Source organism: Pygocentrus nattereri, chromosome 21 (genome assembly GCF_015220715.1).
Source record: "Pygocentrus nattereri isolate fPygNat1 chromosome 21, fPygNat1.pri, whole genome shotgun sequence".
Taxonomy (NCBI): domain Eukaryota; kingdom Metazoa; phylum Chordata; class Actinopteri; order Characiformes; family Serrasalmidae; genus Pygocentrus; species Pygocentrus nattereri.
Window position 1 is genome coordinate 23,194,774 of NC_051231.1, and position 24,591 is coordinate 23,219,364.

General features: G+C 40.5%; 4 protein-coding genes across 4 annotated transcripts; all 4 read left to right on the forward strand.

Annotated features, from left to right (window-relative positions):
• The first annotated feature begins 1,008 nt into the window (after positions 1-1,008).
• On the forward strand, positions 1,009-3,760 carry LOC108435156 (zinc finger protein 239-like). The gene is made up of 2 exons (XM_017710780.2): positions 1,009-1,232; positions 2,445-3,760. Exons 1-2 carry the CDS (start codon positions 1,034-1,036, stop codon positions 3,269-3,271), a joined length of 1,026 nt encoding a protein of 341 aa, XP_017566269.1. The 5' UTR covers positions 1,009-1,033; the 3' UTR covers positions 3,272-3,760.
• Positions 3,761-7,080: 3,320 nt separating this feature from the next.
• On the forward strand, positions 7,081-9,997 carry LOC108435144 (zinc finger protein 582-like). The gene is made up of 2 exons (XM_017710761.2): positions 7,081-7,337; positions 8,671-9,997. Exons 1-2 carry the CDS (start codon positions 7,133-7,135, stop codon positions 9,465-9,467), a joined length of 1,002 nt encoding a protein of 333 aa, XP_017566250.1. The 5' UTR covers positions 7,081-7,132; the 3' UTR covers positions 9,468-9,997.
• A 1,190-nt stretch (positions 9,998-11,187) lies between these two features.
• LOC108436454 (zinc finger protein with KRAB and SCAN domains 5-like) lies at positions 11,188-16,347 on the forward strand. The gene is made up of 4 exons (XM_017712962.2): positions 11,188-11,333; positions 13,539-13,867; positions 14,937-15,056; positions 15,274-16,347. The coding sequence occupies exons 2-4, from the start codon at positions 13,654-13,656 to the stop codon at positions 16,086-16,088; spliced, it is 1,149 nt and encodes a 382-aa protein (XP_017568451.2). The 5' UTR covers positions 11,188-11,333; positions 13,539-13,653; the 3' UTR covers positions 16,089-16,347.
• A 3,358-nt stretch (positions 16,348-19,705) lies between these two features.
• Positions 19,706-24,328, forward strand: LOC108436448 (zinc finger protein 691-like). The gene is made up of 3 exons (XM_017712952.2): positions 19,706-19,972; positions 21,003-21,188; positions 23,011-24,328. Exons 1-3 carry the CDS (start codon positions 19,777-19,779, stop codon positions 23,811-23,813), a joined length of 1,185 nt encoding a protein of 394 aa, XP_017568441.1. The 5' UTR covers positions 19,706-19,776; the 3' UTR covers positions 23,814-24,328.
• Positions 24,329-24,591: the final 263 nt, after the last annotated feature.

Below are 24,591 nucleotides of genomic sequence, written 5' to 3' on the forward strand. Positions count from 1 at the left end.
GTGGCCTTCAGAATAGCTCAAGAACAGCGTAGAGAGCTTCATGGAAATGGGTTTCCATGTTCGAGCAGCTGCATCCAAACCTTACATCACCAAGCGCAATGCAAAGTGTTGAATGTGGCAGTGTAAAGCACCACCACTGGAATTAAGGGCAGTGGAGACATGTTCTCTGGAGTGAAGAATCACGCTTCTCCATCTGACAATCCGATGGACGAGTCTGGGTTTGGTGGTTTCCAGGATAATGGTCCTTGTCTGACTGCACTGTACCAAGTGTGAAGTTTGGGGGGTGGGGTAGATTATGGTATGGGGTTGTTTTTTAGTTCCAGAGTGAAAGGAACTCTTAATGCTTCAGCAGAACAAAAGATTTTGTACAGTTTCATGCTCCCAACTTTGTGGCAACAGTTTGGGGATGGCCCCTTCCTGTTCCTTCCTGACTGCGCACCAATTCAAAAAAGCAAGGTCCATAAAGACATGGATTAGCGAGTTTGGTGTAGAAGAGCTTGACTGGCCTGCACAGAGTCCTGACCTCAAACCGACAGAACACCTTTGGGATGAATTAGAGCGGAGATTGCGAGTCAGGCCTTCTCGTCCAACATTAGTGTCTGACCTCACAAATGCACTTCTGGAAGAATGGTCACAAATTCCCATAAACACACTCCTAAATTTAGTGGAAAGCCTTCCCAGAAGAGTTGAAGCTGTTGTAGTTGCAAAGGGTGGGCCGACATCATATTAAATCCTGTGGATGCATTAAGAATGGGATGTCACTCAAGTTCATATGCGTGTGAAGGCAGATGAGTGAATACATTTGGAAAAGTAGTGTGTGTATATATATATATATATATATATATATACACGCATAATATGTTGTTTTCATAGGAACCAGACGATCCTTGGTTTCTGACCCACTGTAAAGATATCTGAGGCACTTCACAGTTCACAGTTCTGTTCCCGTCCATGCTGTGGCGATAGAGGGAAGTTATCGCAGTTAAAACCGCCATTCATGGAAGAAGCAGAACCGCTACACAGCTGTTTTGCCATGGAGTCTTCAGCCGAAATGTCTAAACTGGAGTCTTTAAATTCCTTTTTCTACGAGCGACTGATGGCTGTCGCAGGAGAGATATTTCAAGCAGTTAAAGACACTTTCTTCGAGTACCAAGAAGAAATACATCGCTCCAAACAGGAAAACCTTTACTTGAGGAAAATGCTAGCAGAAGTTAGCATAAACAATGGCTCAGGTAAATCCTCCGCTAATTTAACCGCGCAGGAATTGATACGAGACCAGGTACAAACTGAGCAGGTTTCTGTTCGCTTACTGATGGGTTATTTTTAAAGAACAGAATTTATGCCTGCCTCCAAAAGAGCACTAACTTACACACTTAAAACATGGTTCTTCAAGGGGGACTGTGTTTCTCTACAAAGCCATGAGTTCTATAGAGAACCATTTCATGATTAAATGTGTTCTCTGCTTGGAGAATGTGTTGTTTTGAAAATGGTTCTGTGAGTTATGTTAAGTTCTCGTGATGTCAAGCTTGTAACAATAGAAGAACCCTTTTTGGTGCTGTATAGAACCATTTTCAAAAAGGTTCTGTATAGAGCCGTGTACAACACATTCTGCATCAATAAACGTTTCTCCATGCAAAGAACTTAGTAAATAAAATGGTTCTATTTCACTAAGTGGAGTTGTTTCACTTAATGAACTGTTCTTGTTCTGACTTATGGTTCAAAATAGACCCCTTGCCTTTTCTTAAGAACCCTTGAAGAACTGTCATTTTGAAGTGTGGTAGATCTTTGGAAATTCGGGATTGTAGATTTAAAGTTAGTCAGGTTGAGGAAATAATGACACTTTTTTTTTTGTTCTAATACCATTTTTAATCTGTCAGGCTATATCAGTGTATCATAGTTTCTATGCTTACACATTTATAGAGATACTAAAAGGAACTCTAAGATGTATATTCCCCTGTTTAATGCACTATTTTTGGTGTAATATTTTTATCCCACATAATCTCATGGTAATCTATAAGGTTAATGTATTGTACTGTAGTAAAAACTAAAGCAGTCCTATACATTATGGTAGTATTAATATAGTCCTTAATGTGGGGTTTTTACTCAGCCAAAAAAATGTGTGAAGAAGGAAAATCCAACCACTATGGCTGCTTCCCACTTTTGTCCACAGACTATCCACAATTTTGGATTTTTCTTCCACACACATTTGCCAACGTAGCCCTACAAGATTGCAATGGATTGCAACAAAATCATGGGTGAACTGTGGCATCTTGCAGTCTTGTTGGAATATACATAATTTCTTGTACTTTTCCTTGTTTAATCGAACAAACTGAATAACCACATTTAAAACTGCTAAATATCAGTGTATGACCGTGTAATTTTTTGACTGCCAGTGTACTACTCTAAAATGTATGAGATTTTAACCAAACCTACGTTCCTGACAGATTCACAGCTCGGGCAGGCAGAAGGAGTTTCTCCTCAGAACACCAACCATGGCCCACTGGACTCTGTTGTACAGGTGAAGCTGGAACTTTGCACTGTGCAGCAGGACACCGAGCCACAACAGCCAGTAAAAGATGTGTCTTCATGTCCTTCTCCTTATGCAGCGCCTGCCTATCTTGAAGAGCCACCTCACTCTTTTTCAGTTAAAACTTTAAACGCTGAAGAGGAAAAGGGTGACTGCTCACAGACGGACTCCTCAACCAGATTAGAAGCCTGGAACTCTCAGGTCATCTCTGATGACTCGAATCCTACTTCAATGCGATCTAATGGTGGACATGAAAATCAGTTGGTGGTTGTAAAAGATGAACCAGAGTCCAAGTCCTACTCTCAGTGCAAGGAATCGTACAGTGATTTTACTCATTTATCATCTCACTTGCTGAGCCAAACTGCAGACAGATTGCTTTATTGCGAAGTCTGTGGTAAGTCGTTCAAATATGACCGACTCCTGAAGGCGCACATGGTGGTGCATCAGAAAGAGAGGCCGTATCGCTGTGAGCTGTGTGGAAAGTGCTACAGTTATGCACATGTACTCAAAATCCACCTTAGAACTCATACAGGCGAGAGACCGTATCACTGCAAGTACTGTGGTAAGACATTCAATCAGAAGGGCCATGTAAAGGGGCATGAAAGGATTCACACTGGAGAAAAAATCTACAGCTGTTCGGTCTGTGGGAAGCGATTCACTTGGCTGGGCCAAGGAAAGGAACACCTCCGGATTCATCATGATCAAGTGGCTACAATTATAAGGAAAAGAAAAAGTAACTGTTGAATATGAAGACACGTGTTGAATCAGACAGAATTAAACCCACCAGCTTTCCTTTTCCCTTTTTTAATATTTATAGCGCATATATAGCCTAATGTAAAACATGGCAACAAACGGAGACAATGCAGACGCTTTCATTACGTTGGACTGTAGACTGACATGGAACAGCTTATGTTCCTTTTAAATTGACCCTGTTGTTGTTATCATCATCATCATCGTTATCATCATCATCATCATGATCATGCCTTGGTTGTTCACTGGTGGAACACCGTACACACAAAATAGTGATAGATGAGTGAATGGAACGGAAGAAGACACTGCAGTTCTCATTCCTTGCTATTTTGTATCTGATACACGTCAGAGTATAGTAGCATCTGTTGCCTTGCTATTAAAACTCGAGAGCCACATAGTTTTCCTGCTTTCTCAAAATGAATGTACAACCCCAATTCCAATGAAGTTGGGACGTTGTGTAAAACAAATAAAAACAGAATACGATGATTTGCAAATCCTTTTCAACCTATATTCAATTGAATACACTACAAAGACAAGATATTTAATGTTCAAACGGATAAACTTTATTGTTTTTTGCAAATATTCATTCATTTTGAATTTGATTCCTGCAATACGTTCCAAAGAAGTTGGGACAGGGGCAACAAAAGACGGGAAAGTTGAGGAATGCTCAAAAAACATCTGTTTGGAACATTCCACAGGTCAACAGGTTAATTGGAAACAGGTGAGTGTCATGGTTGGGTATAAAAGGAGCATCCCTGAAAGGCTCAGACATTCACAAGCAAGGATGGGGTAAGGTTCACCACTTTGTGAACAACTGTGTGAGCAAACAGTTTAAGAAAAGCATTTCTCAATGTGTAATTGCAAGGAATTTAGGGGTTTCATCATCTACAGTCCATAATATCATCAATAGATTCAGAGAATCTGGAGAAATCTCTGCAAGTAATCAGCAAGGCAGAAAACCAACTTTAAATGCCCGTGACCTTCGATCCCTCAGGCGGCACTGCATTAAAAACTGACATCATTCTGTAATGGATATTACCACATGGGCTCAGGCACATGTCAGAAAACCATTGTCAGTGAACACAGTATGTCGCTCCATCTACAAGTGCAAGTTAAAACTCTGCCATGCAAAGCGAAAGCCACATATCAACGACACCCAAAAATGCCGCCGGCTTCTCTGGGCCTGAGCTCATCTGAGATGGACTGATGCAGAGTGGGAAAGTGTCCTGTGGTCTGATGAGTCCACATTTCACATTGTTTTTGGAAATCGTGGATGTCGTGTCCTCCGGGCCAAAGAGGAAAAGGACTGTCTGGATTGTTATCAGCGCAAAGTTCAAAAGCCAGCATCTCTGATGGTATGGGGGTGTGTTAGTGCCCATGGCATGGGTAACTTGCACATCTGTGAAGGCACCATTAATGCTGAAAGGTACATACAGGTTTTGGAGCAACATATGCTGCCGTCCAAGCAACGTCTTTTTCAGGGACGTCCCGGCTTATTTCAGCAAGACAATGCCAAGCCACATTCTGCACGTGTTACAACAGTGGCTTCGTAGTAAAAGAGTGCACTAGAGTGGCCTGTCTGCAGTCCAGACTTGTCTCTCATTGAAAATGTGTGGCGCATTATGAAGCGCAACACACGACAACAGAGACCCGGACTGTTGAGCAGCTGTAAAAGCAAGAATGGGGAAGAATTCCACCTACAAAGCTTCAACAATTAGTGTCCTCAGTTCGCTTGAGTTCCAAATGCTTATTGAGTGCTGTTAAAAGGAAAGGTGATGTAACACAGTGGTAAACATGCCCCTGTCCCAACTTATTTGCAAGGTGTTGCAGGCATCAAATTCAAAATGAGTGAATATTTGCAAAAAACAATAAAGTTTATCTGTTTGAACATTAAATATCTTGTCTTTATAGTGTATTCAATTGAATATAGGTTGAAAAGGATTTGCAAATCACCGTATTCTGTTTTTATTTATGTTTTATACAATGTCCCAACTTCATTGGAATTGGGGTTGTATGTTTCATCAGGAAGATTTGTCAACAAGCATGTTGGTTTAACAGTCTCTCATACAATGGTACAAATTTCTGATTGAACCCTGATTATTCCATTATATGTGCATATTGTAGAATTCTTTCTTTGTTAGCAATAGTCTTGAAACCTAACTCTAATTTGTGTAAATTAACATTCTCATATACTTGTGAAGAGGTGAGAGTAAATTGCCTAGTTTAATACAAATACAAAACTCTTTTCTGAAACAGAAGTTAAATGCAAAACATTGTAAATCCATGTTGATCTGTATTTAAACGAAAACAGTACAAAGACAAGATACAGATAAGCTACACCTTTTAAACTTTATGTAAATATACACTTGTTTTGAAATTGATGCCTGTAACACGTTACAAGACAGGGGTCATTTAATGCTAGGAACATGGTGAAAAGTTAAAAAAAAAAAAAAAAAAAGACATCTTAAATGGGCGATGCACTCACGCTTGGTACATTCACACAAGGAGCATCCTGGAAAAGCCTAGTCCTTTATGGACGAGGATGAGTAATTCAGTAGTTTAAGAACAAGGTTCCTCATTCATGAGTGAAAGTGAGTAGTAATCTTGATATAAATGTATCACTAATTTTGCGGATATATTTTTTCCTTCTGGAATCATTTTTGTGTCTGACTTGTGGCACTTTTTAATGGGGAGGGGTCTTGAAAGAGGGTGTTCATTCACCGTCTCTACTGGTCAACTGATTTGGAGTGACAGGTCTTCTGAACACATAGCTACACCAACTTAGTGAGCTGTGATCTGGCTCAATCATGGTGTAGCACATCGTATTCAGCGTAGTTCTGCCAGAGAGGATTGTGCTTACATGTCCGTTAATTTGTTTAAAATTAACTCGATAATAGGCTCAGGAATACTTTGATAAACTGTTCAAATAAAATCTTAAATGCACAGTGGAAACGTGCATTTAAGTCAACCCTATGAATTTGTTTATATAATAATGGACTTTGTGTCCTCCATGCTAAAGAAGAAATGGACCATCCAGATTGTTACCAGTGTAAACTTCAAAAGCCAGAGTCTGTCATGATATGGATGAGGAATTGGTGTCTATGGCATGAGTAACATGCTCATCTGTGAAGGTACCATTAAGACTGAGAGTAAAATACGTTTTTATACTATTTTTTTAACAATTATTTGCCATGCTGTGTACAATGATGTTATAATTTGTAGGATTTGTAAATTTATCCCCCCACAACCCTGAGGGAGAAGCGGCTTAGAAACAACTTGTGTGTGTGTGTGTGTGTGTGTGTGTGTGTGTGTAAATTTATCACTGTGACTGCTTTATTGAAAAATGTAGCAAACCTGCAGGAATCGCAGACATCATTGTGCCCAAGGTAGATTAAATTTAGAACAAGTGCTTAATGTTTAGCTTGGAATATTTACTTCAACAGAACCATTTCTCCTCATTGTTCCAGGTAGGGGTGGTTATGTGGCCAAAGCTTAACCTCATGCTATTTTAGAGGATGTGGTTGGTCGCCCGATTACCGCTGGGATGGGCTCCAGCACAACTCAGTAAAAAAGCCAGAGCACATTACAAAACTATCAGGGATCACTAGATTCTATGTGTGTTTTTCAGAAGGGAGTACTAAAGTACACGCAGACGAGCATACAGATAATCATGAAAGCGCACTGCATAAATCCTGTAGTTTCTGATAGTAGTACTTCAGGTATTTTTGTAAAATCGTAATCCGTCTTGAGAGCTACCCGCTACACTGAGCGCTCCTATTCCTGACCGCTGGATGGCGCTAATGTGTTAAATCTACCTGCACAGCATTAATCGAACAAGACGTGTTTTTGTTTGCTATGGATGCAGCTGCTAACATGGCTGCTAACAAATTTGAGTTTTTGAATTCGTTCGTCTCTCAGCGTCTGTTAGCTGTGGCTGGAGAGATCTTTCAAGTAGTTAAGGAAACTATTAACGAGTACCAAGAAGAAATAGAGCGCACTACACAGGAAAACCATTACCTGAAAAAAATGCTAACGGAAAAATGCACGAGTAACGGAGCAGGTATTTAAATCTCACTTCACTTGCTTTTAGATTTGGAGAGGACTGCATTCATTTAGTCACACGGACTTAGTTGCACGACGAGTGTTGTTAGCTGCTGAGTTACTAACGAAAGTGATGCTTTTATTCGTCAGCTTCTTAATCGAATGTTACGTCCCACCTTAAATATGTGTGTGTGCATCAGAATGGTATCGCTGCGCCCGTTAAGGTGGAACGGACACTCCAATAAGAAGTCAATTTCGGCATCGCGATTTACTGCTGAAAATTCTGGCTCAGACTAGCTTTATTTGGCGCCTTGTTTCAGATGATGTAAGCTAGTCATTAAGGTGGCTGACCAGCCGGACTACGTGAAACCACACCCTGTGATGGGCTTAGCTGGTCGACCAGCTCAGCACGAACATGACTGTCATGCCGTAGTAGAGTTCCACAGATTCCTGTAATATTACTGTTGATCTGCCTCGTATTAAGGGTCTTTAATATTCTAGTGAAAATCCACAGTCAGCTGACTTCCAGAAGCTGTGTTGTTTCTTCTTTCTTTTAAAAAATCGTTTTGTCTGAAATTCTATGCTGTTCTCTATCCATTCAGTGAGGAAAGAAGAGTATTTGCCACTTTGGATTTCTTGTTTAACCATCTGAGCAAACACAAAATCAAGTTTTTAAATGAGCTTTCATTTCTTTGAATATGTTATCCAATCCAACACCTTTTCACACCCAGTGTGAATGCTTTTTAGTTAAATCAACCAACTAATTAGTTGAGTAGGTAGACCCAAGTTTGATAATAGCCAGCCCTGGTTAATTTAAACATTACTTAATTAGGACACTTCCAGGATTGGAAGTAGGCTTCAGTGTGTCAACAAGCAACATAAATTCTGGAAAAGATAAAGTTATTTAATTCTATCAGTCTGGAAATAATTACAAAGCCATTTCTAAGGCTCTGGGACTCCACTGAACCTCAGAGAGATATCTCCAAATGGAGAAACCTTGGTATCTACTTGGTAACTCATGTTTGCACACCTATATAAAAGAAAAGAAACCCTAATTTTTTTTAATCCTGTAAACAGTGTGACATCATGCCTGCCTTTGCCTCAGAAACACCAATAGCCCAAATCTTCAGCAGCAGACTCAGACCTATTTGTAATTTATAGTGTTTTCAGGAGTCATGTTGACAGCAGACTCTTAATATTTAACTCAGATTTGCTTTACCTTACTTTTACACATTCTGTTATAAACTTGTTTTATTAAGATCAATTTATGTCGAAGTCAAGTAAGTTATGTAGAGTCATAATCAACCATATTTCCATTAAAACCTAACATTTTACTTTCATATTCCCTACAGATAATGAAACCAGTCCAGCAGTTCCTCAGGAGCTAACAAACTTCAATCAAGAGTCAATGGACTCGGTTATACAAGTTAAGGTGGAGCTTTCCACCATGCATCAGGATGCTGAGTCACAGGGGCCATTAAACAATCCTTCCTCATCCTCCTCTCCCTCTGCTGTGACTGCATACCAGGAGCCATCTTACCATTTTTCAGAAAACACTACAAACAAGGAAGAAGTGGCCGATGATCTACATAACTCAGGAGTCACAGTCAAGTTGGAGCCATGGGACTCGCAGGTCATCTATTCTGATGATGCACCATCTGCGATGCAAAATGAAATTATTGCTAATAACAATTTTGAAGGCATGAGAGATGATCAAGGCACCTCCTATTCTCAGTGTCAGGTTACTTTGGAGAGCATGTCACATGCTGAACCTCGCATACAGAGTCAGACTGTTGAAAGGGTTGTTTACTGTGAGTATTGTGGAAAGCCTTTCGGGAATCGTGAGCAGCTGAAACAACACCTGGTTGTGCATCAGAAAGAGAAACCGAGGCCGTATCGCTGTGACTTGTGTGAGAAGAGCTACAGTTATGCCCAAGTTCTTGAGATCCACCGTAGGACTCATACAGGAGAGAGACCCTATCACTGTAGGTTTTGTGGAAGACGATTTAATCAGCAAAGTCACCTGAAGTACCATGAGAGAATTCATACTGGCGAAAGGCCTTTTGGCTGTTCACTTTGTGGAAAAAGATTCATTCAGAGAAGTCAAGTGAAGAAGCACAATTGTAAACGTCAGGTTATTCTTCAGTAATCAAATGTGTAAATATTATGAGAAGTTGGATTGTAGTGTTTTAAATGTTCATCGAGTGATGTATTGCTTCTGCCACATGTCCGTGTAGTAAACCATGCGATTTGTGTGGCAGTAGTGGTCCTGTCATAGATGCTGATATTAAGCTACGACTAAATTTGGGCAAAAACAAAGGTTCAACCCTCTGCTTGGACAAGCACCCTACACTATACTAATAAGAGTCCTTGGCCAAGACTCCTAACACTTCGCCTAAATGTGTAAAATGATCAAACTGTAAGTCGCTCTGGATAAGAGCATCCTAGCTGCCTAGTGTCATAAATGTAAAACACATAACTTTGGCTAAATTTTCCGTCTTGTTCATTCTTGTCTTTTCATCTTTCATTATATATGAATAAATTAAAGAATTTCAAGACTTTAGTGATTTTCTGTTTAACACTGAAACAGATGTCAAGTTTTGTTTTAGCATGCAAATTCTTGGAGACTGGAAGGTGATCATGTGTGACTATTTAATAAAGGAATTTATATTAATGCAATTCCAGACTGTCAGGAATATGTCAGGAGCTGATTTGTAGAATCATTATTGGGATAAAATCAGGGGACCCAAAGGAAAAAAAAAAGTCGGCAGGGATAACCCCTCTTATCACTAGGGTGGTACCCTAAAGGGTACATCTTCAATAACCTTTGTTAGGGAACATAACTGTACCATAATTCACTGTAATCATATTTTTAATTGTACTGACTCCACACACCCTTCTTTTGTCAACATGCTTTTCATTTCATTGATCTGTTTTAATACACTTGGTTATGAAAATGTACAAATGAAAATGTACAAAAACATGTAGCATGACCCTCATAAAAGCCTATTTCAGGGACACAGTTAGACCTTAAAACCATTGTTGTGCCTTTGAGGGTACTGTTGCATTATTTGTACACAGTACTTTTTTCTGGAGGAAATCCTTTTCTAATCATGTGTATTTAAAGCGGGGTACGTTAGATGGACTATTTGAATTTTTTTTCACTAGCTAACTAAATCAGAAGAAAGCCAGCTAGACAACACTACTGCATTTGCATAATGCATGCTCAGTACTGTGATGACACTGAGCATGTTTACATGCACTCAATAGTCTGATCATTATCAGATTTCAGCAGTTATCTGATTATTCCTGTGGTCATGTAAACAACATACTCCAGTTTCTTAGATCTGATTAAGGCCTAGAATTGCGCTGAAAAATGTCAATACAGAGAGCTGGATTTTAGCTCAGTAATTGGGTTGTGAACCCTCACTCTGATTTCCTTTGTTTTGCTCAGTCTGTGCATGTGCAAAAACAAAACGCTGACTCAAATAGCAAGCAGCATTTAACCAGAGCCAGTTAATGAGGAGCCTGGCCTCTTCCTGTTTCGTCCATTATATCAAAATCAGGACTGCAAAACATCAGAGGGCGTCTGCGAGCAAGCTGTCAAGTAGAAGTTTATATTTCACTAAAAAAGCCAAGAAAACTTACCTGTATGTTTCCTTTTTTCTACAGTAAACGGGTTTGGGGCAGAAGGACGCTAGCGTTGCAGCTACTGAGTGCTGATTGGTTGGCAAGCGCATGTTATGGACGTACATGAGGTGCCAAATTAAACTCCTGTAAATCGAGTTTAAATGTTCTTAAAAATATAACAGCGATGTTAAAATGTTTTATGCTGTTCTGTGTTCAGGACATTAATGTATTCTTTTACATTGAAAATATTTAAGCATTTATAAACTATGATTTTGTTGCTCCATCTTAACCCATTATTTGGACTTGGACTCGGAGCGCCCTCTAGCGTTCGAGAAACCCGAAAGACATCACAGAGTGGTAATTCTTTGAATGACATCACAGAGTGGTAAGTTTTCTGGCAACATGAAACTGAGTTTTGCATTGTGCTTAGGTCACGTCTTAATCTGTGAGTTTATTGGCCGGTTGCAAAGCAGAAATCCGATTACTGCCTGATTCATGTCCACTCTATGGCTACGTTTACATAGCAGGTAAAAGTGGCCCAAATCCGATCTGTTTCCTCATATGTTACACAGATTTGTCATTTGTGTGGCTGTGTGATCAGCAACAAACGCATTGAATCTGACATTTTCAATTCCGATTTGAGACGCTTTCATATGTGGTACTGAAATCCGATCCGTATCCGATCCGCGGCAATGCGACTCAGTGGCTATGTTTACATGCAAAGATTTTTGCCAATCTGATTGAATACAATCGGATTACAGATTCAGACTGAGATGTTTATATGCTCACTCTATTCAACAATCTGATGAAAATCTTCGTTTACATGCCCACTACAAGTAGTCCGATGCAAAATGATGCGCATGCGTGGAGCAGCGCTGAGAGTAAACGTTACCATGACAGCGAACATCACGTGAGGTTCAGTCGGCATGAGAGGAGTTTCCAGTTGGCGCGCTTGTGGTTTTAATTGTTTTAAACTGATGTCAGGCTCAGAAAAACGTCCTTCAAATGTACATCCTGCTCTGAGACACATAAGCTGGACGTCCGGCCCACTGCCGTCTTTTAAAGCTCAGAGTATAAACCTCGTCTCCTCTACAGACCAGTTTCTGCTCTGCCATGTTGAACATTATAAACCTTTCGCTATGACGGAACGCACATACGCAGAACGTTCTTACACCCTCCGATTGGAGTGTAATCGGATTCAGGTGTTTACATGGCTATTATTCTTCTATTTCAAGCATTATTTAGAGGTTTACCCACCTCGTTCAATCGGAGAGAAATTGTATTCCGAATGGCCTCAATCAGATTAGTCTATTCCGATTGTGGTGTTTACATGGATGTATTCTATTCCGATTGAGCCATTAGTCGGATTATTAACGGATTATCAGGCTGCATGTAAACGTGGTTAGTCTGAACAGTCAGATCGGAATTCATGCGACTTTTACGTCTGTCTAGCTCGATATTCGTCATCATTTCGCTGCTGAGACTCATTAATATTTAGGCTGATGCTTCTGCACAGAAAAAGTAGAGGAGACTCATCGCAGCTGCTTCGTGTTTGAAGAGGTTTTGAACGAAGCGGCGGGAGGAGCCCGAGGCTCCAGCGCTGAGGACAGTTTAAACAATCCGAGGACACAAACCAAAGAAGTGGCCGTGACCGAATAACGCGCCCTTTCTACTGTGAACTCGAACGCGTTCTGGGTGATGAGCCCAGCTGTCAACCAGTGGAACTTCATAATCGCTCCTGCGATTCTGGCGAAGAAGAAACTGAAGCTCCGGCGATCTCTGGCCGTCATGACTGTTTACCTCCGCCTCGTGAAGCATTGTTTTTTTTTTGCGCATGCGGGCCGGTTTAGGAGCCAGATCTGTTCAGACGATGTCGCAGATCACATTTAAAAGAGAACGTGAACAGCAAAAAAAATCAGATTCTGTCCACTTTTACCTGCTGTGTGAATGTAGCCTAAGTCAGAACCGGTTTATGGGGAGCCTGGCCACTTCCTATTTCCCCCGTTATGTCAAAATCAGGACTGCTGAACAGCAGAGGGCGCCTGCGAGTGAGTCCACAATGAATGGAGTAAATGGCTCAATGGCTAAAAACGAAAAGTTAAAAATAGTTTCTAATCACTCGCCCAGAACGTTTCATTAATTTTAGAAAGTGTACTTGTATGCAAATAAACCAGCCTTGTGGCCAGAAGGTCACCAGTTCGATCCCCAGAACCAACAGCACATGACTGAGGTGTCCTTGAGCAAGACACCTAACCCCCAACTGCTCCCTGGGCGCTGCGGATTGGGCTGCCCACCGCTCTGGGCAAGTGTGCTCACTGCCCCCTAGTGTGTGTGTGTGTGCTCACTAGAGTGTACGTGGTGTTTCACTTCATGGATGGGTTAAATGCGGAGGTGAAATTTCCCCGTTGTGGGACTAATAAGGGTCACTTAATCTTAATGGTCTTTTTTCCAGCAGAGAAAAAGTTGCCATATTTCATTACAGTATAAACTAACCAAGCCCGCTAGATTCCTGCTATCAGCTAAAATATTAATATTTTTAAATAATAGTATACTCGAACTCAGTAAGAAAATAGATGCTTTTTTACACTAGGTGGCAGTGTGTGCCTTAAAGTTGTTTTTCCTGCCGTGGGTTACACAGAAGAGGAGGATCGCGTCGTGATTTGTTGAACTCTGAACTGTACCCAGCATCTTCAGAGCTCTTTAAAATGACTAAAATGGAGCACTTGAATTCCTTTTTTATCGAGCGATTAATGTCAGTCGCTGCAGAGATATTTGAAGCCATCCAAGACACAGTCTCGGAGTATCAGGTGGAGATAGAGCGAGCTAAGCGAGAGAACCGCCGCCTGAGGGAAAGACTGACTGAGATCAACAGCAGTAACAGTAGCGCCCGCAGCGAGCAGCAAACACCGAGCTCAGCAGGTTAGTGCGTTTTAATTGACGTTATGTTCATTTGTGATAGTAACATTACTGTTATGAGTGCGTTAGTTTTGTGTGCATTAGGACTGCCGATGCTACTCTGTACTCAGCTTTCCAGTTAGGGCTGAGGAGGCGTGAGAGCTTAACGTAAACAAACGTCAGCAAGCTGTTTTGATTATGGGGTCCTTGCTTAATTTGGTAATAGGGCATCGGCTCAACACAGGTCCGTTTCTAAACACCCATCCAAGTCGTGTTCTTGATGAATACTAAAGAAACAAAGTAAGTAGACCTCAAGACTCCTTGTTTGAAAACAAATCTAATATATACTCAAGGGGCCCTGGTGCCTCAGGGGCCTTAAATGACTTATGACTGAGGACCCCCAGGTAGTAGATCGAATAATTGATGGCATCTGTATTGTTTCTAATTCCATTCAATGCACTTTCTAAAAAGGAGTATTCCACAGATTTCAAAGGAAATCAGCGCAATACAGTTGTTGAAATGCAAGAAGTCACCCAGGATTAATGGAGACGTGAAATGGTTAATTCTAGAGAAATTTACCAACTGGTAGGGACCAGGGTTTACAATGCCTTTAACACAAATAAAGCTGTTTTATTTGAGATCCTGAATGAGCACTGAACCTGTAGACACGTTGAGATGTTTTATTCATGTTTATAAGCGTAAATAGTGATAAACGTTTATTAGAGAACTATTTTGCTTTATAACGCCCTGCATGTATGATTTTGTTAACATGTTAACAACTCTAAATATGAAGAGTTGTTTTGAAAAACAAATGATGATATCTGGAAGTATTTTCCTGTGTTCTAAATATGTAAAAGGATATAAATTACATTTTCACTTTCTCTTTATATTTACTGCCTAAAACTATAAAATAATTGACACATTTTTAAAAGTAAATATCTGCAGATACTGATATAATTCATATTATTCTGATAAAAGCGTTGTGCATCTCTACCTAAAGCATTGTCAGATTTTCTTATTGTTCCATCTGTCCATTTGTATCTCTGTATATTCTGTATATTCACATTCTGTTTTATTCTGCATTTACCCTCAGATGTACAGCTCAGTCATGCTGATGGAGCTCCACTTCTGCAGAGCTCCAACCGAGGACTACTAGATTCAGATCCCTCAGTATTACAGCTGAAGCTAGAGGTTGCTACCAGGAAGCAAGAAGGTGAGCCATAGCACTGAACAGTGTATTTATCCTTCACCTTGTGCAAAGTCTACCTGTGGTGAGGAGTTTGTCATCACTGGATTGTCTTACTTACATCACACATAGAAAATCATGAAGACACATTGTCTGATTGCAGGGTTTGTGTTAAGCCTTACACTTAATGTATACAGGCAATAATTTGAGGCTTTTATATATTCTGTTTTTTTTGTATGCACAGACCCTACAGGTGATCAGTCAAGTCATGCAGTTCCTCAGGAGCTACCAACCTTCAGCCAAGAATCATTGGACTCAAAGTCTTCATTTATACAAGTGAAGGTGGAGCTTTCCACCATGCATCAGGATACTGAACCACAGGGGCCACTAAATAATCCAACCTCATCTTCTTCTCCCTCAGCAGAGACTGTGAATACCAAAGACCCACTGCATAATTGCTTAGGAATTACCATAAAGGAAGAAAAAGTTGATTACAGCCCACATAACACAGGATCCACAATCAAATTGGAGCCACTCGACTCCCAAGTCATCTTCTCTAATGATGCACCATCTGTGATGCAAAGACAAAATGTGACTGAGAATCACTGGGAAGTCTTAAGAGATGATCAAGGTTACCATCTTTCCCGATGCAAGACATTATCTGATCATTTTTGTCAAGCTGAAGCTCGTGTGCAGAGCCAGACTGCTGAGGATTTTTTTTGCTGCAGGCATTGCGGAAAACCTTTTAGAAGTCATAGACAGCTGAAACAACACCAGGTCGTTCATCAGAAAAACAGACCGAGACCATATCGCTGTGACCTGTGTGGGAAGAGCTACAGTTATGCACAAGTACTGGAAAACCACCGTAGAACGCATACAGGAGAGAGACCATACAACTGTAGATTTTGTGGGAGATGTTTCAAACAGAGAGGTCACCTAATTGACCATGAGAGAATTCACACTGGCGAAAGACCTTTTAGCTGTTCGGTGTGTGGGAAGCGGTTTATTCAGTCAAGTCAAGTGAAGAAACATGTTCGTAACCATCATCAGGCTAAGTAACAATAAACATAAGCAGTAAGATCACACATGGGTGAAGTGATGTTTTTATTTTGTGTCAGGGTTCCATTGGCTGCATCTGTTGGAACATGGCATTACATAGTGAATTCTTGGATTACACCTTCATAAAGTAATGTACTGTTTTGGTTGCACTAGGGTTGTCATGATATACACGGTAATATTAATCTTTAAAAAAAAAAAAAAAACTCCATAATCCAGCTCTCTATAAAAACTGGTTTGGTTACCTTGGATGAAGGTAATTTTCTGGTCCACCTTAAATGGTGCAGCAGTTACATTCTGGTGTCAGTTCTGAATGGATGACATGCATAACTCCACAGGGTGTTTTTTAGCTTTTGATTTGCACCACTACTTGGTTGTAGAGAGCCTGGGATTGCACTGTTTGCTGGGAGTGTTTGTGTCTTCTATAATAAAGTAACTTGTCCTAGTTATCCCTTCAGCAAGCACTGTTGTCTTATATGAGGGGTGAGGGGGCATTTTGGCAGTTACCAAAAATAAATAATAAAATGAAGAAAGAAAAACATGTTATATGAAAACATTTTTGAAAATGGTTCCTTATAGCAACAAAAAGGGTTCCCTTTTCAGTGCTATGTAGAACCATTTTCAAAAAACATTTTTATATACAACACATTCTCCATCAGTCTGAAGAACCTTTTCAGTACCCAAAGAACTAATGTTGTATTCGAGTTCGGTCTTGGTCTCAAGATCATAAGATCATTTTTTTTTTTTTTAATGTTTAATTATTTTGTGTGTAGAAAGTGCCGTTGGATTGCTGCTCAATTTCGTTTTACACTGTGCAATGACAATAAAGGCATCTTATCATAAACTAGCAGCTTCAGTCTCGACCTCATTTGGAATTCGTCCTTGCCCAGATCTGCTTATTCAAAATTAGGTCAATTCCAGCAACCTGTAAGTAGCAGCCATGCTGTATGATTTTAGCTGCTCTTTGATGGTTGAAGCCAGATCATCTTAAATTGAAAGTTTCATAGCTAACAACTTTAATTTGCTTTATGTTGTTGTCGATATCAAAAGCAAGTAGCTAGTACAGGTAATGTAGTATGACGACCTAGATTAATTTTACAAAATTTCATTTTATTTTCCTGCCTGTGTATATTTTAACATGTTGCTTCTGTGTGAGCCATCGAGGTGCCTCACCATAAATCATAAATCAGATCAGAGCTCATCAAATTATTTGTGAGCCTCTGTTACAGGGTAACAGCTTTTTTTATGCTAGGGCCAAACCAGAGAACTTGTCCAGATGAGTATTACCACTCTGTAACTTCTTCCCGGTTTCTGAAACTCTAGAGGGCGCTACCGAGAGAGTCCAAATTGAATGGGTTAAGATAAAGCATTTGAGCAAAATTGTAGCTCTGCTCGCCAACCAATCAGCACTCAGTAGCAGCAACGCTACTCCCTGCAAGCAAGCAAAGTTTATTTATATAGCGGGTGTTACAACGGGTGTTGTTACAAAGCAGCTTTACAAAACAATGAGTATTACAGAGAGAAGAGAAAAGAAGAAAGAAAATCTGGATCCGAGCCCCCATGAGCAAGCCAGCGGTGACGGTGGCAAGGAAAAACTCCCTAAAAGAGGAAGAAACCTTGAGATGAACCAAGACTCAGAAGGGGAACCCATCCTCCTCTGGTGGACACCGGATAGCAAACATTATTAGTATGAAGTATTATAGTAAAGTGGGAAAAGAGAGCTTTCTGAGGGTAAGGACTGCACAGCGCTGTAAAGCAAGAAGTTCAGTGGTGGTCAAACCGGTCCAGAAGGCTGGTGAGCAGCGGCACCAATCAAGGCAGAAGAGGCAACAGCATCAGATGCACAGGATGGGCAGCTGATCAGCTCGGCAGAGGAAGGAAAGAAAAAAACAAAGAGTCAGTTCTGTAAAGAGTGGCTGACCACAGATTACAGTAAAACAGAGCAGTGGAGACTCCAGCAGGTCTAGACCTGACAGGGAAGACTAATCACCAAATGCTTGACTGTACAAATAAATTTTTAGCCTAGACTTAAAGATTGAGGCTGTGTCTGATTCCCGAACATTAACAGGAAGATTATTCCAGAGCTGGGGGGCTTTGTATGAGAAAGCTCTCCCCACTGATGTAAATTTATTAATTCTAGGTACCAGTAGTAAGCCAGCGCCTTGTGATCTAAGTAGGCGTGATGGTTCATAGTGGGAGAGGAGCTCACTCAGGTACTGAGGGGCGAGTCTGTTTAGAGCTTTATAGGTCAGTAATAGAATTTTATAATCAATGCGAAATTTGACTGGTAACCAGTGCAGGTTTGATAAAACTGGACTAATATGGTCAAACTTTCTGGTTCTTGTGAGGACTCTGGCTGCAGCGTTCTGGACTAGCTGAAGCTTGTTAAGGCTTTTGCTGGGACATCCAGACAGCAGGGCATTACAATAATCTAGCCTTGAAGTAATAAATGCATGAACTAGCCTTTCTGCATCCTGTAGGGATAATGCATTTCTTAATTTAGCAATAATGCGGAGATGCAGGAAGGCTGTTCTAGTGATATTAGTTATATGTGTGTCGAAGGACAGATCAGCGTCTATCATGACACCAAGATTTTTAACAGATAAGCTTGATGAAACTGATTTTGAACCAAGAAGCAGGACCTCTGTTTTATCTGAGTTAAGTAGCAGAAAATTGCTTGACATCCAATCTTTTATGTCTTTTATACAGTCCTCAATCTTGCCAAGTTTAATTTTGTCATCCGGTTTGCTTGATATATATAACTGGGTGTCATCGGCATAGCAGTGGAAATTTATGCCGTGTTTACTGATAATGGTGCCTAATGGTAGCATATATATTGTGAATAATATAGGTCCTAAAACAGAGCCTTGTGGAACACCATACATTACTTTTGCACGAACAGATGATTCACCCTTTACATTAACAAACTGATATCGATCAGTGAGGTAGGACCTGAACCAGGAAAGAGCTGTTCCTGTTACCCCTACAAGGTTTTCTAGTCTATCTAGTAGGATAGAGTGGTCTCCCTGCCCTGAACCATTTTGCTCCAGAAATATACAGGTAGGTTTTCTTTGCTTTTTTTTGTGAAATATATCCTTCTACTTTCTAAAAATAAAGAAAAGCTTCGGGGCAAGTGATTAGCAACTATTTTAACTTTTTGTATTTTAGCTCTATTTACTCCCATTTATTGAGGACTCACTCTGGCGTTTTGCAATCGTTTTTGATATAACAGAGGAAATAGGAAGAGGCCAGGCTCCTCATAAGCCGCCTCTGGCCAAACCGTAGGGTTGCCCCCTTTTTTTTTTTTTTTCTTTTCCGAGCAAAATCACATTTGGGCATTTTTTTTTTCACCCCGAAAAGCTCACATACCTTCAATGTAGACATCAGAGAACAATCTAAAATGCTGAATAAATGTTCTGTGGCACCTTTAACACACAGGCGACACATGACTGACAGAGAATGGTGGTCGAGTAGATGAGTGGACATTCTGCTGCATCGACGAACTGACATGTTACTCAAGACTAGATGGGCTGATATGCAACCCCCTTTTACAGCACGGTAGGTGTCAGTATAGACCTGAAAACTGTATTTTCCTGCTGTGGGTAACACCGTGGAAGAAGAATGCTTCACGAGCGCCTGTCCACAACTTAATCAACAACTACGGCACTCAAAACTTGACAGTCTCTTTAAAATGGCTAGAATGGAGCACTTGAATTCTTTTTTTATCGAGCGGTTAATGTCAGTCGCTGGAGAGATATTTGAAGCAGTTAAAGACACGGTTTCTGAGTACCAGGAAGAGATAGAGAGAACTAAGCAAGAGAACCGCCGCCTGAGGGAAATACTGACCGAGATTAGCCTTAGCGCTAGCAGCGAGATTCGAGCAGCAGGTAACGTTAGTCAGCGTCATGACTTCAGTGTTCATGTCCCCGTCTTATTAGCATACAACTGCCACCGTTAAGCCTTACTGTGAGTGTGTTAGGACTCCTCAGGCTGTGAGAGTGTCCCGTGCGTTGTTTTCTGTCAGCCTAGCCTGCAAGGCGAAAGCCTGAGTACTTCAGTTATAGAGAACTAGGAAGCTGTTTGAGGAACAAAAGCACCATAAGCTTCCCCGTTATGCTTGTGATGTAACCACACATGTCTGGGTCAACTCCAACGGGTTTTCATTCATATGTCTAGAGATAGATGACCTAGCTAGCTGACCCAGAAACTCGCACTGCTTTATGAGGCTGAAGTTGGTTTCTTGTTCTCCAGGCTCTCTTTAGATTGTTCCCTACCACCGGTAAGACAAGGATGATACTGACTGCAAAATTTAAGGTGGAATGGGAAAATTCTAAGAAAAAGCGGGCGAATAGCAGCCCAGCTTCATCCTTGTAATGCCTTGACCATTTTCATAAACACTGCGTGTAGATGTCGAATCTCCAAAACCACTCCAGTGGTGAGAATAAACATGTCTGAATGGCAGTTAATGAAACAAGATCTTAGTCATTTTAGATCATTTCTGTGTGAAGGGCAGCTGCTGTTATCTATAAAAATATGACAGACAACAAAAATAGACAGCAACAGTGTTTGTTTTATTCATTTTACTGCATTTGTAATCTGACAAGGAAATGTTGTTCCGTATTGCCATTTAGGTAGGTCTGGTCAGAATTCATACATTTCATTTGCAACCCTGTGTACAGCACAGAACGTGTACCTGTATGTGTATAAGTATACATGTGCAGATAGGTATACATGGAAATGATCAGCATTGGCCCATGGTTCCCATATTGGTGTATATCTGGTTGTCTTACACTGTTTTTCTCTGTCAGTATACGTTGTCATGATCTCCAAAAGTAATTGATAATATATCAGTGTGATTAAGTATCAGTACACCTTTTCTTTGTCTTCACTTATGCATAATTCTGTGTTCAACTTAAGATGTACGACACAGTCGTGCTGGTGGAGCTCCTCTTGAGCAAGACTCCAACCAAAGGCCCCTGAACTCGGATCCTTCAGTATTGCAGCTGAAGCTGGAGCTTGCCACCATAAAGCAGGAGGCTGAGCCACAGCTGCCACTGAATGATGCCCCTACAAGCACTTCTCCTTGTGCACAGAGTGCCCATGGTGAGGAGTTTAAGTGTTTATCAGGTACTCCGGTTATGGTTGAGAAAAACGAAGATGATGCCTTGCGTATGAATGAGATGATCGCTGTCAAAGTAGAATACTGTGACTCCCAATTCACATGCTCTGACACCTTGAACTCAAATGTAGTGCATATGGTCAGCCCAAGTAGTGCTCAAATGGGAAGTGCACAGGTTAAGCAAGGCCCCTGTGTTTGTCCTTTTTGTGAAGAAGCATTTATTGATTTGCCTTAGCTGACATCACACCTGCGGAGTCATGCAGACAGATTGGTTTGTGGTAGGCCTTTCACAAACTGTGTTTGTTTGTTGCCGCATAAGAAGGATTTACATGAAAAAGGTAAATCCTATCGCTGCAAGCTATCTGGGAAATGTTATAGGCATCCACACTCACTTACAATCCACCTCAGAACACACACAGGTGAAAATTCTGTGGGAAGGCATTCATTCAAAAAGGCCACTGTAATGAGCATGAGAGGATTCACACTGGAGAAAAACCCTATACCTGTCCAATTTGTGGAAAAGGTTTTATTCAGTCGACTCCCCTTAAGTCACATATTCCCAATCAGCATCGCAATCAGCTGCAGGTATTAGAAGGGCAAGAAATTGAGATGGTTCAAATCAGGGCACTTATAAAAAAGAATGTGGGGTCAATTGAAATGAAGCACTAGCCATTCTCTCAGTTTACAATGGACTATTTTCAAGTAGCCAAGCACTTATTGCCCAGTTTGGTGACTGACATTCAGCAAAGAGAGAGTGAACGAGGATGAGCAAGTACAAAATGTATAACATGTTTTGTGTGAGCATAAGATAATTATTATGAATTGTCAGGCAAATAGACAGAACATTTACATTTCCGATAAAGTTAAAAGTATTTGATACTCCAATCTGTGCTTGGTCTGCAAACAGGATATGGTTATTTCAGATGGCTTTTTTGTACCATTGGTAGTTTATTCCTTTATTCTATGCATAATAGGGAATTTCACCAATTTTGCCAAATTATTGTATAATTCTGCTGTTGAGAATGGTGCATTGTAAATTAACTTTCTTCACAGTGGTGTTGATGGGAACCAGGGGTTGGCGGATATGTAGCTGTTCAACACAAATACAGTCGTACTTGCTGCCAAAAATGATCAGTGAACCAACATGCGTGTTTTGATGTTTTTAATTATGTAATGTAGAAATAAAAGTTTTCTTTGCATACTATTGTCTTGTACATACCTGCATATACCTCTCCACTGTCTTAAACATTTTTGGCCAAAAACTTTTTTATGCAGGAGCATTTAGAGTTATAAAATACTTCAGATGTCTGGTTCCTATCACCATTCTAATTCTAACTTAATACATTTCTCTGGAAATAAACTAATCTGAAAGACTTTGTGTCTTAATGTTTTAATTTAGCAAAAATTGGTGAAATTTTTCTTAAACACACTCCAGACACTAGGAACACTCTTTGTTTTTCAATGTCTAATATGCAGGTGCAAAAAAGGTTAAAGATGTTTTCCAGCCTTATTAAAGTTTTTTTTGTTTGTTTGAGAAACACTGTTGTCTGAAAAACTGCCTTTTGCATTGTTTCTTTATATTACAGCCTTCTGCTTTATTTATCTTTGTTATGAGGGCTGGTTATTATAGAGCGGATTGTGCATCTCAAGTTAGATATTAAAATGTTTTTCAGATGTTTTTCTTTTGACAACACTGGTTGTGATCATTAACATAAATAAGAGATGGGCTGCTTTACTTACTTCAACGGGTGACTTATTTTTCCTTTCATGTTTCTTTTATTTTGTCTATCCTTATATACCCTTCAGACACATGGACTAGCCATGCAGATGGAGTACTTCTTGAACAGCAAAACAGCAGCCAGGGCCCACAGGACCCAGAGCCTGCACTAATACAAGTGAAGCTTGAACTCGCCACCTTACAGGATGAACACGGGCCTCCACAGCTCTTGACCAAAGAAAAGCATGGTGGTGACCAGGAGCCAGATCGCTGTGTTTCATTTAATGCTTTGGGTATGGAAGGAAGAAAAGATGACTGTCTACGCAGGGACTCCTTTATCGCGATCAAGTTAGAGCCATGCAACTCCCAAGTGCCACAGTTGTCCTCAGCTCAGATTCAGAGTGGTCATCACCTGGATTCTATGGAATCTGAGACAGGGATCTGTCCCAGGCCTCACTGTAACCAAATATGCGATGATCTATCCAGTGTAGCAGCGCACTCCCAAAGCCATTTACCTGAGAAAGCTTTCACCTGTTCTGTGTGTGATAAACCATTAAGTAGAGCCTGGTTATTGAAGAAACACATGATTACGTGTCACAAAGAAAGACCGTACCGCTGTGACTTGTGTGGAAAGAGCTATGGTGATGCTCATGTGCTTAGAGTCCATCTCAAAACTCATTCCACAGAGAGACCCTTTCGGTGTAATTCCTGTGGCAAAATGTACAAGAAGAAAAGTCATTTGAAGGACCATGAGAGGACTCACACGGGAGACAAGCGCTACAGCTGCTCGGCATGTGGAATGTGTTTTATTTGGACAAACCAGGTCAAGGTACACATTCAGAATCATCATCGTGGGCAGTTGGCTACAGTTATTAAGAAATCTATAGCATAAATGTGAAATTGACAGTGTTTAGTTTATGTCAGGGATTCTCTCCTTTTGAAGTTGGGCCTTAAAAGCGTTATGAAATTTTTTTGGAAGCTGTAAGATGGCACACCAATAACCACTTATTTTTTTGTGTGTGTGTGTGTGTGTGTGTGGAAGCCTTAACTGGGCCATAGTTAGATCTTCTTGCAGGACAGCATCTAAACACAGAATCTGAAGATTCTGGAGAGGTTCTCTATGGAGGAATGGTCTCAGATAGTTTGCCATGTGTTCTCAAGTCTCATGAAGACTCAGAGAAGACTCAGAGCTGTTGTCTTTGCAAAAGGAGGCTGTCCAAAGTATTAAGCAAAGGGGTGCTGAAAATTTTACATAGATTCGACATGCATTTGAGAAAAAATGTTCATAGTAAAATTTCAGTTTTTGTTGTCTGGATGGCAGCATATGTTGCCAAAACATGTATCTATTGTTCAGCATTATTAGTGCCTTCACAGATGTGTATGTCACCCATACCATGTGCACTTATGCACCGCTATACCATCATGAATACTGGCTTTTGAACTGGGCACTGATAACAAGCTGAGTGGTCTTTAGCCTGGAGGACACTGTGTCCATGATTTCTAAAAAGAATTTAAAATGTTGATTCATCGGACCACAGAACACTTTTCCACTTCCACTCGGTCCATTGTAAATGAGCTCAGTCCCAGAGAGCGTGGCAGGGTTTCTAAATCCTGTTTATAAATGGTTTCTTCTTTGCAGTTTTAACTTGCATGTCTGGATGCAGCAACGA